General features: G+C 36.3%; 1 protein-coding gene across 1 annotated transcript in view; it reads right to left on the bottom strand.

Annotated features, from left to right (window-relative positions):
* Window positions 1-17,972, bottom strand: part of SEC24A (SEC24 homolog A, COPII coat complex component) — a 68,954-nt gene that overhangs the window by 25,147 nt on the left and 25,835 nt on the right. The window contains exons 3-11 of the mRNA XM_059417598.1: window positions 17,358-17,528; window positions 12,238-12,315; window positions 11,266-11,426; window positions 10,809-10,981; window positions 9,643-9,745; window positions 8,338-8,464; window positions 6,659-6,768; window positions 4,747-4,859; window positions 1,512-1,630 (exon numbers count right to left, since the gene is read on the bottom strand). Coding sequence (XP_059273581.1) covers window positions 1,512-1,630; window positions 4,747-4,859; window positions 6,659-6,768; window positions 8,338-8,464; window positions 9,643-9,745; window positions 10,809-10,981; window positions 11,266-11,426; window positions 12,238-12,315; window positions 17,358-17,528 — 1,155 coding nt within the window. The remainder of the gene's footprint in view (window positions 1-1,511; window positions 1,631-4,746; window positions 4,860-6,658; window positions 6,769-8,337; window positions 8,465-9,642; window positions 9,746-10,808; window positions 10,982-11,265; window positions 11,427-12,237; window positions 12,316-17,357; window positions 17,529-17,972) is intronic.

Here is a 17,972-nt window from a genome sequence, read left to right as displayed (position 1 = left end):
ATATAAATTCCTGATCAGACATATGATTTATAATATTTTCTCATTCTGTGGGTTGCCTTTTTACATTCTTAACTGTGAAACACAAAAGTTCTTAATTTGGGGGGTACCTGGGTGGTTCACTTGGTTAAATGGCCAACTCTTGATTTACATACATGTCATGACCTCAGGGTTGGGAACTTGAGCCCCACATAGGGCTCCATGCTTAGGAGAGTCAGCTTGAGATTCTGTCCCTGTCCTTTGACCCTCCCCCTTCTTGTGTACTTGCCCTCTAAATAAATAAATAAATCTTTTAAAAAATTATTTTTTAATTTTGAAGAAGCCAAATTATCTACTTTCCTTTTTCTTTTTTTTCTCCAAGATTTTATTTATTTATTTGACAGAGATCTCAAGTAGGCAGAGAGGCAGGCAGAGAGAGGGGGGGTGGGAGGAAGCAGGCTCCCTGCCTAGCAGAGAGCCTGATGTGGGACTCGATCCCAGGACCCTGAAATCTCTTAAAATATCTGTACTATAAATGGTTCTTAGATACTTATTGTAACCTATAAAAGCTAGTATAACTTTTCACTGTTGTGAAATATAGTGCTCTTGCGTGGTATAGAAGAATGTGAAGGATCATATCTTACCAGAAATGGACTAAGTCTCTCACCTGGGCGAAAGGAGCCTCCTTATTCTTGCCAGCATTTGTATTTCTTTTTTATTTTAATTTTAATTAATTTATTTATTTTTAAAAGATTTTATTTATTTATTTATTTGGCAGAGAGAGAGATCACGAGTAGGCAGAGAGGCAAGCAGAGAGATGGGGGGAAGCAGGCTCCCTGCCCAGCAGAGAGCCTGATGCAGGGCTTGATCTCATGACCCTGAGATCATGACCCAAGTCCAAGGCAGAGGCTCAACCCACTGAGCCACCCAGGCACCCCATAAATAAGTAAATTCTTAAAAAAAAAAAAATCAATTCAGGGGCACCTGAGTGACTTAGTGGGTTAAAGCCTCTGCCTTCGGCTCAGGTCATGATCCCAGTGGGATCGAGCCCCGCATTAGGCTCTCTACTCGGCACGGAGCCTGCTTCCTCCTCTCTCTCTGCCTGTCTTTCTGCCTACTTGTGATCTCTGTCAAATAAATAAGTAAAATCTTAAAAAAAAAAAAATCAGTTCAGCATATATGTTTGGTTTATTCCTGGAATAAACCTATTCTGTCCCATTACTTTTATATGTCTCTCCTCAAATACTTTTTGAATGAATGAATAAGAAGGGAAAAAGAAACCTATGTTTAATTTGTTTGAACATTAACTTGTTTTTGTTGCCTCAGAATTCACTTTACCTCTGTTACTGTTTTCTCTTCTATAAAATGAGGGATTGGACTAAAGGACTCTTACAATTACAATAAGCTTATGACTTTATACTCAAGCTCTTAGTCATATCATATACACCATACACACATACATATGTCAAATATTCATGATATATTTATAAAACTGAAAATTCCTAAGGTGTTTCAATAATTTTAAGTATATATACCTTCAATATCTGAAACGATTAGCATCTGAGGTTGAGAGAGACCTTCTTGAAGACTGTAGAAGTGGATTGTACTATCAAATGTAATGAAGCCAATTTTTGTCCTGGTGTTCCCAGGAAGCCTACAACAAACAAATTCAAAAGAATATTGCATCAAGTTTTTCCATATACATACATATATAAAAATATCTGTGAAGAGTTAACATATATACATCATACAAAATATGATATATGATAACATATATATGTATATCATACAAAATACTTTTGTATTACGGAAATAGTCCCAAAATAAATGATTAATCCACCAAATGTTTAACTAGTATGAAAACAGAACTTACTCAAAGTGAAAACATTACACGTAAGCCAAACAATCAATAAAACCCTGCAATAATACAGCAATCCAAAACTCACTACACCTATATAAAGTTACATAAATTACAAAGGAAATAATATATTAAAAAAATATTTGAATGTATATATAAACATTTTCATGTTCTTATAGTGAACTTTGTAGATGATTTTAACAAAAAATTACCACTTAGCAACTGTAAAATAGAATATATTCATGTGTCTATGTGTATATAATATATATATGTATGTGTATATATGCTAGGCATGGAACCCACCAAAGGGCTTGAACTTCACACCCTCAGATCAACACCTGAGCTGAGATCAAGAGTTTGATGCTTGGGAGCCTGGGTGGCTCAGTGGGTTAAGCCGCTGCCTTCGGCTCGGGTCATGATCTCAGGGTCCTGGGATCGAGTCCCGCATCGGGCTCTCTGCTCGGCAGGGAGCCTGCTTCCCTCTCTCTCTCTGCCTGCCTCTCTGACTACTTGTGATTTCTCTCTGTCAAATAAATAAATAAAATCTTTAAAAAACAAAAAAAAAGAGTTTGATGCTTAAGCAATGATCCACCCATGCACCCCTAAAATTTAATATAAATTAATGTATTGCATATCTTTTAAAAAGTTTAGCCAGGGGCACCTGGGTGGCTCACTGGGTTAAAGCCTCTGCTTTCGGCTCAGGTCATGATCCCAGGGTCCTGGGATCGAGCCCCACATCGGGTTCTCTGCTCAGCGGGGAGCCTGCTTCCTCCTCTCTCTCTGTCTGCCTCTCTGCCTACTTGTGATCTCTGTCTGTCAAATGGATGGATAAATCTTTAAAAAAAAAAAAAAAAGAGTTTACCCAAATCTTACATCGTTCACCTTAAGAGCACCAAAAGTATCTGTCTTAAGGAACTTAAATATGTGGACCTTCAGTTTCTTTTTTTTTTTTTTTTAAAGATTTTATTTATTTATTTGACAGAGAGTTATCACAAGTAGGCAGAGAGGCAGGCAGAGAGAGAGGGGGGAAGCAGGCTCCCCGCTGAGCAGAGAGCCCGATGCGGGACTCAATCCCAGGACCCCGGGACCATGACCCGAGCCGAAGGCAGAGGCTTAATCCACTGAGCCACCCAGGCGCCTCTGGACCTTCAGTTTCTTAAGGAGAGAGACAAACTAGTTTTCATTCTTGTTGATTAAAAATACAAATACTGGGTGCCTGGGTGGCTCAGTCAGTTAAGCGTCTGCCTTCAGCTCCCGTAATGATTCCAGGGTCCTGGAACCAAGCCGTGCAGTGAGAAGGGAGCCTGCTCTGCCTTCCCCTCCCTCTGCTCATGGTCTCTCTTTCTCAAATAAATAAGTAAAATCTTAAAAAAATAAATAAAAATTTAGGGGCACCTGGGTGGCTCAGTGGGTTAAGCCTCTGCCTTCGCCTAGGTCATGATCTCAGGGTCCTGGGATCGAGCCCTGCATCAGGCTCTCTGCTCAGTGGGGAGTCTGCTTCCCTCCCTCTCTCTGCCTGCCTCTCTGCCTACTCGTGATCTCTCTCTCTCTCTCTGCCAAATAAATAAATAAAATCTTTTAAAAATAAATAAATTAATTAAAATTAAAATAAAAAAGAAATACAAATGCTGGCAAGAATAAGGAGGCTCCTTTCACCCAGGTGAGAGACTTAGTCCATTTCTGGTAAGATATGATCCTTCACATTCTTCTATACCACGCAAGAGCACTATATTTCACAACAGTGAAAAGTTATACTAGCTTTTATAGGTTACAATAAGTATCTAAGAACCATTTATAGTACAGATATTTTAAGAGACTTAACAGATATGACAACTAAATGCAACATGTATACACTGTTTGGATTCTTATTTCAACAAACCTTCAAAAAGGGCATTTCTGACATAACCAAAAATTGAACTAGGTATTAAATCATATTATAGAATTACTGCTAATTTTGTTTGCTGTGATACTTGTATCTTAGGGTGAAAAAATAATTGTAATTATTTATAGGTAAGAAGATATGCTGGCTGAGATTTGAGTGAAAATACTCATGTGGGGGACGCCTGGGTGGCTCAGTTGGTTAAGCAGCAGCTGCCTTCGGCTCAGGTCATGATCCCAGCGTCCTGGGATCAAGTCCCACATCGGGCTCTTTGCTCAGCAGGGAGCCTGCTTCTGCCTCTGCCTGCCATTCTGTCTGCCTGTGCTTGCTCTCTCTCCCTCTCTCTCTCTGATAAATAAATTAAAAAAAAAAAAAAAAGAAAGAAAGAAAGAAAGAAAAAAATACTCATGTGGAAAAAGTGTTTGTGTATGGGAGGGATTAGATGAAACAAGAACAAATGGACATAAAAACATTAAAGTTGAGGAATGGTACCTAGAAGTTCACTACATTCTATTTACTAGTTGTTTGAAATTTTTCCATAATGAAAAGTTAAAATAAATTTGTTTCTCAGGGGGCCTGGGTGGCTCAGTGGGTTGAGCCTCTGCCTTCAGCTCAGGTCATGATCTCAGCGTCCTGGGATCGAGCCCCACATTGGGCTCTCTGCTCAGGGGGGAGCCTGCTTCCCCCCCTCTCTCTCTGTCAAATAAATAAATAAAATATTTAAAAACCCATTTATTTATTTTTAAAGATTTTATTTATTTATTTGACAGTGAGAGATCATAAGTAGCATAGAGGCAGGCAGAGAGAGAGAGGAGGAAGCAGGCTCTTCACTGAGCAGAGAGCCCGATACGGGGCTCGATCCCAGGACCCCGAGCCGAAGGCAGAGGCTTAACCCACTGAGCCACCCATGTACCTCTAACAAACCAATTTAAATGGACATTTAGAACATAATTATATACAGCATTTTTAGTATTTTGAAACTATTCATTTTGCAAACAGTAGTTTCAAATTTAAGCTGAATTAAGGTACTTACAAATCCAGATTGTCCAACAAACTCTGGCAAACTGAATTCAAGTATCCAGTTTCAACTGCATTGTGAGATACATCAAATACAAAGAGGTACACTGGAGGTTGAGGTGGTCGTAACTGGAGAAAAGAAAGATCTCATTAAAGACCTTTAACAGGATTAAATCTAAACCTACCACTGTAGATTAAATGGAGACACTAATAAACAATAATGGATTAAGAAAATAACATAGAAATATCAGGAGTTCTAAAAATAGACGAACTATATTATACTGTTTTCAGATGTGGAGTTAGAAAAAGAAAAATGAAGATGTGATTGCCCTAAGTCAGAGAGTTTTTCTTTAGGGACAAGGAGAGAAAATATAGTCAGAGGGCTTTTGGGAGTACAGCAATGTTCAATTTCTGACCTGCATGGTACTAATAACACAGGTGTTTACAGCTACTTGGTAACCTACACATTTGTTTTATAGACTTTTCCACATATATACTGTATTTCACAATTTAGGGAAATTAAAACTGTGTAAGTGACAAATCAAGTTAGCCTGAGCTGGTTTCTTAACCAACGCATTTTAGTCAAGATCCATAAAAATGTACAACTATATTTTAAAATTCCAAACTCAAAGATTTGTTCTCGAGTCAATAAAAAAGCATCAAATAACCACAATGAGAACTGGGCATGTAGTATACTAACTTTTTTTTGGAGTGTACTAACTTTTGTATTTTTTTGCATAGACCACTTGCCAGATTCATAGCATCTGTCACCTAAAAGATAAATGGAGAAGGTGCAAAACATCTTGCAATAGGCAAATTTACAAATTTAAAGGAAGTCAGTTTTCCAAACCCTGGGAGATAAAAGACACCTCAGGCAGCCAATACAAAAGAACAGATGCATCTTCTGATTTTTTGGTTTTAATTCAACAAAGAGATAGCTATACTAGGGAAAACTATTACCAACCATTTAAGTGTCACAAAACTGTCTTCTACAATGAACTTTTTTGTGGTGAAAAAAAAATGAATCCTCATAATTTGTATTTCCCATTGCCCGGAGATTACCCCCACAAAAACATAACAAGGTAAAATAAAACATAAAAAATTGGGGCGCCTGGGTGGCTCAGTGGGTTAAGCCTCTGCCTTCCGCTCAGGTCATGATCTCAGGGTCCTGGGATTGAGCCCTGCATTCAGCTCTCTGCTCGGCAGGGAGCCTGTTTCCTCCCCCTCTCTCTGCCTGCCTCTCTGTCTACTTGTGATCTTTCTCTCTCTCTCTCTCTGTGAAATAAATAAATAAAATCTTAAAAAAAAAAAAAACCAAACATAAAAAATTGACGTGAAGTCTTATCTTCATATTCCTTCTATTTAGAGGCATAATGGCATGGTGAAAGCATAAGCAAATCAAAAGGCATGGATTTTTATACAAGGTCTCCCACTTACTTAAAGGATATTTAGCGAGTCACTTAATCTGTGTTCACATCTGTAAAGCAGGATTAACAGCACTGACCTAGCTTAAATCGGATGGTTGTTTGTGATGATCAAAAATATGTAAGTGCTTAATAAAATGTGAAATGCTAACGAAACATTAGGCCTAATTATTATTTTAAAAATCCAAGACCTCAGATACTCATACAAGTGCATAATAATAGTACTTACAAGAGAACATTTATCACGACATTATTAGAAAAATATTGGAAGTGACCTAAAAGTAAATATGATCCTGGTATTTCACATTTCTAGATTGATACACAAAAAATACAGATGAAATTTTACGTATACTTTTACTTTTCAAATTTACCCTTATATAATAAATTACATTTATAATGAACAAATATAAGATTTAAAAACATAAAATTTTGTTATAGAATGCTACAATGTTTTATTTAAAGCCCAGTGTTAAATAAATAGGCTACATAAAAATGAAAGCTTACCATGTATTCTGAAGGAGCCATAAATTCAATAGTAGCATTCTGAACTTCAGGTCTTCTGTGAGGTTCTCCATAAACTCTAGTCAAAGGGTTGTACATGAATTCCTCAGGAACTATAAGTCAACAACATTCAGTGATAAAACTGAAAGGCTTAAGTTTGATGTATCTTGCATTTAGTTGTTTTCTTATTTTCAGGATTTATAGATAAGCCAATATGGACTAAATATTAAAGGATAAATACACTGTTTTTGACTTCAAGTTTCCCCCACACTCAATAGCACCAAGTATGTCTTGCTTTTACAGCCACAATAACGGTGATTTTTCTCTTCCTACCTTCTAATATACTCTTTGTCTTAATTCTTGCTAAAACTGCTTTCCTAAATCAGCTTGAAAGGATGATAAAAATTCATTAAATACCAATTATTATCTTAAATGTGAGACTAAATTTTGTGTTAAATTTCATAATGGTACACAAATATTAACATTTGACACAATACGTACAGACTCTGGCTGCCCCACAAATCTACGGTAAAAATACAAGCTAAAGCCTAACAGTTCTGTGACTTCCATTAATTAAGGAGGCCTTTATGGAATATCAGTTACCTACCACTTATAATATACTAGTGCTCAAAGAATATTTTCTAAATTATCATTGCCCCTGTCTTCCCATTAATGTTTAGAAATTCAAATCCTGTTGAAGGGTAAGCCATAGTTTATGAAATGGTCCTGGGCTGCATGATTCCTACCTTTATTATAATTTTATTTCACATTCTAAAGCACATATACATAAGATTTTAAAGGCATACCAAACCCTATACATATGTTTTCTAAATTATTAGAGTAAAAATTATGTTCTTATTCTATGCTCACTTTACTCCTAAAAAACATAAGAATGGTCTTTAAAAATCTCTTAAATTCCCCATTTCCCAATGCTTAATGAAATTTCCTTTCAAACAGAGACCAAGTTTTCTTTTTTATCTTAATTTTTTTTTTTTTAAAGTAAGCTCTACACCCAATGTGGGGTTTGAACTCACTACCCAAAAAAAAGCAAGAGTCACATGCTCCCCTAAATGAGTCAGCCAGGTACCCTGGAGACCTAAGTTTCAATATGGTTATCAACATACCCTTTTTCCTCTCTAATCCTAATAAAGTGTTACTGGTTAGCTGATATTCCTTAAACATTGACTGTAAGCAACTTCTGAAAGAGATCTCCTCTTCCTCAATTACTGAAAAAACTACATTCAACTAACCTTCTAGCACTGCCCACCTCCCTTCATACAGCAGTGAATGAAGCTAATGGCAGCTATTCTGTGGACTTATTTTCTTTCACCCTAGAGAAAAGGCATGGGACAATTTCTAAATAAAAATATTTCTTAAATTATAGGCTTAAATAATACCATGAAATATGCCATTTATTATATATCTAATATAATAAATGTAAAAAAGTGGTATCAGAATATCACATTTTGTTCAAAAAGTATATAATTATTCATATATGTATACATATGCACATATATGTATGTATGTATAAATGTGTAGAAAGAAGTTAACAAAAGTTATCTTAGTGTTGAAGGATTACAAGTAAGTAAGACAGGTTATTGGTGCTTTTTTTAAAAATTTCACCTTATCTGCTTTCTCTACAACATGAACTGAAATTTGTAAATGTTATTAAAAAAACATACCATCGTTGACTCGATAACATAAGTTACACTTCCATCTCCTTTGATCCAGAAAGCTGACAAAAGGGTTGATATATGTCCTGCATGAGCGGCATCTCACAATTGTACTGGAGGTAACCACAGGCAATTGCTAAAAAAACAGAACTGATTTTTTAAAGGCAGTGATCATCACATCTAAAGGCCAAATACTAATCCATACCTTTCAAGTTAACTTCTGGGATACTGTAATTTTAGAGAAGAAAAACAAGGGTAAAAGATGTGTCCAAACTGTCACACAACAAAGTTATGTAGTTAAAATGTACTGATTTTAAAAACTATTTTTCTCCAGGAACATTCTCATTAATCCTGCCTTTTCAAAAGTATTTATTTTCTTTTTTTTTTTAATTTTTTATTTTTCATAAGCATATATTTTTATCCCCAGGGGTACAGGTCTGTGAATCGCCAGGTTTACACATTTCACAGCACTCACCAAAGCACATACCCTCCCCAATGTCCATAACCCCACTCCCATTCTCCAAACCCCCCTTCCCCCAGCAACCCTCAGTTTGTTTTGTGAGATGAAGAGTCACTTATGGTTTGTCTAAAAGTATTTATTTTCTAATTAAACATTTATATTATGAAATCAACATGGTAAATACCCAATGTATTTTTGAGATAGATGGTAAATGGCCAAAAGTTACTAGGAATTTTCTTCATGTTGTATTAAGAGGCTTACTAAATTCTCATGAAAGAACTGTCATAAAGTAAGGTAAGGGTAAATTATTAAGTATCCAATTAAACCCTGCAATTATGTTCCTATTTAAAGTTTATCCTACATACTAGAAGTTCTAAAGTCTTAATATAAATTTGTTTTGGAATAGTCACCTCACTTATGTACTGATCCTCCCAAGAGTATGTCAAGGTCCCCAAGCCTTATGATAAAAGTGGAAGGGCTTCTTTGTTCTTCCCGTAAGCAGAGGGAACAGCTTCCTAAAGCAATAAATTTACTCCAAGAATGGCAGGACTGGGAGACTGGGTAAAGCATTTTAAATAGGCAAATAATTTACAACTTTTTAAAATAGCATGGTTCATTTATTTATTTTCTCTCAGCACCTCTTGAATTTTTCAAAAATGGGCTTATTTTACCTCATTTCAAAGTGTTTGGTAATAAAAATGATGGCTGAATTACAAATAAAGAAACCTGTCAATGGTCAAATTCCTAAAGAAAGCGCAAATAAATTCCACATGTGATTCTTGCACTACTGTAGAAAATTCCTTACCACCAAGATAATTTTCCATTAGACATTTATGTTCATTAGTGAAACATACCACTAGGTCTTTGAAAGGATGAAGCAGCAGTCCCAAAGGAAGTTTGGCTTTATTCAGTAAGGCCTGAGTCTGAGGAATGCTAGTCAGCGTGCATCGAAATAACCTGTATCAAAGTAAAAACCATGTATCATTAAAAAAAAGAATCATTGTCAGCTGTCACTATGATTATTTTTGGACAAAAAAAAAAATATATGAAAGGTAACACATTTTAACAGTGGATCAAATTACAAAGAAACTTTTCAATAGGCCCTTTCAAATTTTATCCCATTAAATATTTAAGTCCTATTCAGAAAGAGAGGCTGGATAGTTACAACCCAGTATTATGTAACTAAAATACAGTCTCTTCTTGGCTTGGCTTGTGCATAAAACAGCCCAGACTAACAAATGACTTTTTCTTTATATAAATCTTGATTACACTGGAATTAAAAGGTGATGACACGGGTGCCTGGGTGGCTCAGTGGGTTAAGCCGCTGCTTTCGGCTCAGGTCATGATCTCAGGGTCCTGGGATCGAGTCCCGCATTGGGCTCTCTGCTCAGCAGGGAGCCTGCTTCCTCCTCTCTCTCTGCCTGCCTCTGCCTACTTGTGATCTCTCTCTGTCAAATAAATAAATAAAATCTTAAAATAAAAAAAAAAAAGGTGATGACACAAATGTACAAATGCAAGCTTAAGTTTATTAATGAAAAGATCAGTTTTGTTGAAGGTTCTAAAAAAACCATTTAAAAAATAACAAAATTTGATTTTGTTATCACTACAAAGTCATCACCACATACATTTTAAACTAAAGATCCATTTTAAGGGATAGAAGGGTATTAAGTTTGTTATGAAAAATAATTTTAAATGAGAGCAAATAAAGAATTATGTAGAATCAAATCCTATATGTTGGACTTGAAAAAAAAATTTATTCACCACAATGATAATGAGTGTCATAGTTCCATTAGGGCTGGTAAGAGCAGTCATCAGCTTAGAAGTTACAACCCTATCTGAGTTAGAATATTTCAAATATCAAGTAAGCAATTAACAAAGATCTATTTTCCCGTATGCAAAACTATTTTCATAAATTAATGGTTGTACTGCTAGTTCATAAAACATGTAGCGCCAAAAACAAAATCCAAAAATTCTAGAATAAAATGTCATGTGGAATAAGAAACACTATTTGAAACCTTACTCTGGGTTACAGTTTAGTTTCTGGATATCTTCATGCAAATTTGGAACAGGAGGCCGCAAAGGTGTTGCTGGAAGCATGTTTCTTTCTTGAAGAAGATTGATAACTCTTAGCCCCTCTGGATGTAGACTTAATCCACTCATGCTTGCAGCTAAATGATTAGCACCTAAGGGAGTCTAAAGATACATAATTTCAAAGTAAGTAGCCTTTATAATGTTTTCAGTTGAAAACAGAAGTATATAAGGACTTAGTTACTTAATTTTGCTCTAAATAACAAAACTAATCTACATTTCCTGGTCAATTTTGTTTGGTTCTGGGGATATGTAATAAAACAAGTCTTATGAAATTCCATTATTTTAATGGGTTAAAAGAATTCATTACAGCTTCCCAAAACTTTTATGCCTACACAGTTTAAATCAAAAGATGGAAAGCTGGTTAAAAAAGAAGAAAAAAAGTTTACCTGAGTAAAGCCCTGTGGCCCACTTGAGTAATTCAAGGAAGAGGGTGGCATTCCAGTTGTACTAGGTGGTCCTGTGTTCTGATAACCAGGTGGTAAGGAGGGATATGAATACCCAACACTTCGGCTCATTGTGGGATTCTTGTTAGTATGCTGTGGTGTTGCTAGAAACAAGGTAACTTTTAAGTTCTATTTTATACTCTAGAATACTTCAAATAAACACATACATCCATTGAATTATAACTCTAAAATCCCTTGGGTAATTTAATTCCTTCATTTATCAAATCTGCAATATAAGACAAATAAACACTACTGACAAAATAATAGCAATGATGAAAATCTAGTTAATGTAGACTATAACCAAAAACACATAAAAATAAGCTTATATGAAAAAAATAAGCTTGGTATGGTTGATTTACTTTTGTATCATTTACTAAACTTTATATTTAGACTAAAATTCTAATTCAAAACATCAATGAAAACATATTAATGTACAACTGGTTTAATATATTGAAATAGATTTAATTCATAAAAATACTCTATAGCCAGAACATAATAATAAAGCCCATGATCCCAATTCTTTTTTTTTTTTAAGATTTTATTTATTTATTTCACAGACAGAGCTCACAAGTAGGCAGAGAGGCAGGCAGAGAGCGAGGGGGAAGCAGGCTCCCTGCCAAGCAGAGAGCCCAATGCAGGGTTTGATCCCAGGACGCCAGGATCATGACCCGAGCCGAAGGAAGAGGCTTTAACCCACTGAGCCACCCAGGTGCCCCCATGATCCCAATTCTTAAAGGAAAAGAAAACTAATAAAAAAATCTAAAGGTATAGAAATTAAAAAATGCTACCATGAGGTATTACTGTGTGATAAGATTATGAAATTTTCTTCACTATTTCCTATAATAAACACATACTAAAACAAAACAAACATACACATACACAAAAAACCAAAAATCATCTTTTATAGCATCTCACCCAAGAAGCCACCGCCTTCAATTTCATCATAACTATTGTGAACCACCATAGATCCATTATTGGTATTTGATGCAATACCTAAAAAAGAAGTTTATTACAATATTTAAACGAGAAAAATTGTTAAAATTTCTGAAAAATTTGAGCACTAATGTCTAAACTTTAATGTAACTTTCCAAATATTTTAGCCCACAACCCAGGAAAAATGTCAAATCTTGAAATAAAAATTTCAAATAATGCACATTTTAAAGTATACAAAATATATAAAAGTTGTGGGTTTTTTAAAAAGATTTTATTTATTTATTTGACAGACAGAGATCACAAGTAGGCAGAGAGGCAGGCAGAGAGAGAGGGGGAAGCAGGCTCTCTGCTGAGCAGAGAGCCCAATGTGGGACTCGATCCCAGGACCTTGGGATAATGACCTGAGCTGAAGGCAGAGGCTTTAACCCACTGAGCCACCCAGGCGCCCCCAAAATATATAAAAGTTTTAAATAATTTTATGAACTTCTAAAACTGATAGTCCTTCGTGCAGTTTGTAAAATTATATATTATCTGAAAGATTTCAGCAGTTGAGAGCATTAAAAACCTCTCAAGAACAGTACACACTGAAAAAAAAAAAAAGTCACCAAAATCAATACTATTTAAAGAGAAAATAAATCATGAAGATAAAAATACTTTTTTGGGGGAGGCAACTAGGTGGCTCAGTCAGTTGAATGGCTGCCTTCGGCTCAGGTTGTGATCCCAGAGTCCTGGGATTGAACCCCACGTCGGGCTCCCTGCTCAGCTGAGAGCCTGCTTCTCCCTCTGCTGGCCTCTCGGCCTACTTGTGTTCTGTCAAATAAATAAAATCTTAAAAAAATATATAGTTTTTTTTTCAAACTAAGGAACAGAGTGGAATCTAGAATTAATCTGAAGATGATATGAGTTAATGTAATGATTGCTTTATTCTAGGGATCAGCTACTAAAATAAAATAAAAGTCTTAACTTCCTTTCCCTCCAATTAAAAAATTTAAAGATAAATGCCAGGAACACCTGCTTATGAAGAATTGAAATCTATTTCAAGGACCTCTACTATTTATGAACTCTAAGTCAGGTATAGAAGAAACTAAAATTAGTAAATAGAATCAACCTCTAGCATCTAAGTACAAAGGTGCTAACTCTAACAGTCATTTTAACACCAACAGTTAAGTTTAATAGTTGATAAAATCAGTTAATTCCTTTCTAGCTCTCAAGACCACCATGACTTTAACCATGAGTTGATATGAAAAACTTAGTAAAACTGTTTGTAAAAGAAAATAAAAACACTGGGCATATTTTTAGTTGGTTAAAAATGCAAATATTTGGGACGCCTGGGTGGCTCAGTTGGTTAAGCAGCTGCCTTCGGCTCAGGTCATGATCCCAGGGTCCTGGGATCGAGTCCCACATCGGGCTCCTAGCTCGGCAGGGAGCCTGCTTCTCCCTCTGCCTCTTAAAAAATAAATAAATAAAATCTTAAAAAAAAAATGCAAATATTTATTGTAGCTTGATTTTCAAAATTATAATGTGGCAGACAGTGGGACATTTTCATTTTGTTACTCATTGTTAACACCATTCTTTCCAAAATATTCATAGGTCGCTCTTTTCCCTACTTATATAATACTAAAAAAAGGAAATGCTAGAAAAAAAACAAAAATAATATTCATCGTATTCAGAAGTAGGATATGGACAGCGGTTTTTCCCTCCTCTGTTTTCCTATTTCCACATTTTGTTGCATTGGTTAGGTTATTGCTAAAATCAATTTCTTACTTGACAAAATATATTGTTTAAACTAATAAACTTGTATTTTAAAGTTATATCTGAAGACAATGCTTTAAAACATTTTCCTGTTTATACAACACATCAATAAAAGAAAGAATAAGAACCATATGATACTCTCAATAGATGCTGAAAAAGCATTTAACAAAGTACAGCATCCCTTCCTGATCAAAACTCTTCAAAGTGTAGGGATAGAGGGCACATACCTCAATATCATCAAAGCCATCTATGAAAAACCCACCGCAAATATCATTCTCAATGGAGAAAAACTGAAAGCTTTTCCGCTAAGGTCAGGAACATGGCAGGGATGTCCATTATCACCACTGCTATTCAACATAGTACTAGAGGTCCTAGCCTCAGCAATCAGACAACAAAAGGAAATTAAAGGCATCCAAATCGGCAAAGAAGAAGTCAAATTATCACTCTTCGCAGATGATATGATACTCTATGTGGAAAACCCAAAAGACTCCACTCCAAAACTGCTAGAACTTGTACAGGAATTTAGTAAAGTGTCAGGATATAAAATCAATGCACAGAAATCAGTTGCATTTCTCTACACCAACAACAAGACAGAAGAAAGAGAAATTAAGGAGTCAATCCCATTTACAATTGCACCCAAAACTATAAGATACCTACGAATAAACCTAACCAAAGAGGCACAGAATCTATACTCAGAAAACTATAAAGTACTCATGAAAGAAATTGAGGAAGACACAAAGAAATGGAAAAATGTTCCATGCTCCTGGATTGGAAGAATAAATATTGTGAAAATGTCTATGCTACCTAAAGCAATCTACACATTTAATGCAATTCCTATCAAAGTACCATCCATCTTTTTCAAAGAAATGGAACAAATAATTCTAAAATTTATATGGAACCAGAAAAGACCTCGAATAGCCAAAGGGATATTGAAAAAGAAAGCCAAAGTTGGTGGCATCACAATTCCGGACTTTAAGCTCTATTACAAAGCTGTCATCATGGGTGCCTGGGTGGCTCAGTGGGTTAAGCCGCTGCCTTCGGCTCAGGTCATGATCTCAGGGTCCTGGGATCGAGTCCCGCATCGGGCTCTCTGCTCAGCAGGGAGCCTGCTTCCTCCTCTCTCTCTCTCTGCCTGCCTCTCTGCCTGCTTGTGATCTCTCTCTGTCAAATAAATAAATAAAATCTTTAAAAAAAAAAACAAAAAACAAAGCTGTCATCATCAAGACAGCATGGTACTGGCACAAAAACAGAAACATAGATCAATGGAACAGAAAAGAGAGCCCAGAAATAGACCCTCAACTCTACGGTCAACTCATCTTCGACAAAGCAGGAAAGAATGTCCAATGGAAAAAAGACAGCCTCTTCAATAAATGGTGCTGGGAAAATTGGACAGCCACATGCAGAAAAATGAAATTGGACCATTTCCTTACACCACACACGAAAATAGACTCAAAATGGATGAAGGACCTCAATGTGCGAAAGGAATCCATCAAAATCCTTGAGGAGAACACAGGCAGCAACCTCTTCGACCTCAGCCGCAGCAACATCTTCCTAGGAACATCGCCAAAGGCAAGGGAAGCAAGGGCAAAAATGAACTATTGGGATTTCATCAAGATCAAAAGCTTTTGCACAGCAAAGGAAACAGTTAACAAAATCAAAAGACAACTGACAGAATGGGAGAAGATATTTGCAAATGACATATCTGATAAAGGACTAGTGTCCAGAATCTATAAAGAACTTAGCAAACTCAACACCCAAAGAACAAATAATCCAATCAAGAAATGGGCAGAGGACATGAACAGACATTTCTGCAAAGAAGACATCCAGATGGCCAACAGACACATGAAAAAGTGCTCCATATCACTCGGCATCAGGGAAATACAAATCAAAACCACAATGAGATATCACCTCACACCAGTCAGAATGGCTAAAATCAACAAGTCAGGAAATGACAGATGCTGGCGAGGATGCAGAGAAAGGGGAACCCTCCTACACTGTTGGTGGGAATGCAAGCTGGTGCAGCCACTCTGGAAAACAGCATGGAGGTTCCTCAAAATGTTGAAAATAGAACTGCCCTATGACCCAGCAATTGCACTACTGGGTATTTACCCTAAAGATACAAACGTAGTGATCCAAAGGGGCACGTGCACCCGAATGTTTATAGCAGCAATGTCCACAATAGCCAAACTATCAAAAGAACCTAGATGTCCATCAACAGATGAATGGATCAAGAAGATGTGGTATATATACACAATGGAATACTATGCAGCCATCAAAAGAAATGAAATCTTGCCATTTGTGACAACATGGATGGAACTAGAGCGTATCATGCTTAGTGAAATAAGTCAAGCAGAGAAAGACAACTATCATATGATTTCCCTGATATGAGGAAGTGGTGATGCAACATGGGGGCTTAAGTGGGTAGAAGAAGAATCAATGAAACAAGATGGAATTGGGAGGGAGACAAACCATAAGTGACTCTTAATCTCACAAAACAAACTGAGGGTTGCTGGGGGGAGAGGAGTTGGGAGAAGGGGGTGGGATTATGGACATTGGGGAGGGTGTGTTCTTTGGTGAGTGCTGTGAAGTGTGTAAACCTGGTGATTCACATACCTGTACCCCTGGGGATAAAAATACATGTTTATAAAAAATAAAAAATTAAAAAAAAAAAACAAAACATTTTCCTGCTTACATACAACTTCAAAATGCTTGTATATTTTACTTTTTATTTAGGTTGATGAATATTTGTTAACATTTACAATAACAGCAGAAAAAAAAAAACACTGCTTTCATGGAAAAGAGCCAATGTATTAAAAAGACAGTTCTAACACCATGCCCAGAAAAACAGAAATTCTCACCTTCCTCCGCCAAAAAGCATCTAACTTTAGAGCCATGATTGTTAAAATCTGCCCAGCAGGGTGCCTGGGTGGCTCAGTGGGTTAAGCCGCTGCCTTCGGCTCAGGTCATGATCTCAGGGTTCTGGGATCGAGTCCCGCATCGGGCTCTCTGCTCAGCAGGGAGCCTGCTTCCCTCTCTCTCTCTCTCTGCCTGCCTCTCTGTCTACTGTGATCTCTCTCTGTCAAATAAATAAATAAATAAATAAATAAATAAATAAATAAATCTGCCCAGCAACAAAAAAAGATAACAGTAGTTCCTAAATGCTAGGCCCGATACAGGGTAGTAGAATACTAAGGAACTTTTTTAAACTCTAAATTCTTGAAGGCCTTCCTAAGTGAAACAACTAAATTTTCTGGAAAAAATAATACCTGAATGCAAAAATTCAAATAATATTGATCCTTCCACCCCCCCAGTCAAAACATTAGGATTTGACTTGGTTTTGCCTTGCTTACCTTCTTGGTTGACAACTGAATTGAATGAGGGGTGGGGCGCAGCTCTATGTGATGGTTTCTGAGGAGTGACTGCCCTCACTGGAGGTGGTCCTCCAGTTGGAGGGGGCCCAAGAGGAGCTCCTGGTTGGAAAGTGGTAGGCAGAGATGGGTTCACTAATGCGGGTGTAGAACCTACAGAAATATCAGTTTTTTACAAGTCACTTAAGAACTAAGAAGAACAGCCTTTTACCAAATATGTGTTAACTTCCAGATTTACATTTTAATTAAAATCACTAACAAATTACCAGAAATATGTTACCTGCTCAGGTTTATGACTTCCTAATTTATATGCATGCTTTACACATTTTCAAGTCTCTTTAACATGCTTCTTATTTGTCAATTATTAAAGGAGCATCAAATCACTTATAGGGTAGATTCAATGCCCTGTTTATTGATTAATTTTAATTAACTGGTCACAGAGGTTCAACAAGGCCATGTCAAATATTCCAACAGAAATTAACATGAATAAAATATTATTAATGACCTATTAACATAGTCCATTCAATTAACATTAATTAGGTTGACAGCTTTCTAAAGCTACAAACTAGAGGTGCCTGGGTGGCTCAGTCAGTTGAG

Source organism: Mustela nigripes, chromosome 12 (genome assembly GCF_022355385.1).
Source record: "Mustela nigripes isolate SB6536 chromosome 12, MUSNIG.SB6536, whole genome shotgun sequence".
Lineage (NCBI taxonomy): Eukaryota > Metazoa > Chordata > Mammalia > Carnivora > Mustelidae > Mustela > Mustela nigripes.
The sequence above is the reverse complement of the archived record's forward strand: the minus strand, read 5'-3'. Positions and strand labels throughout refer to the sequence as shown.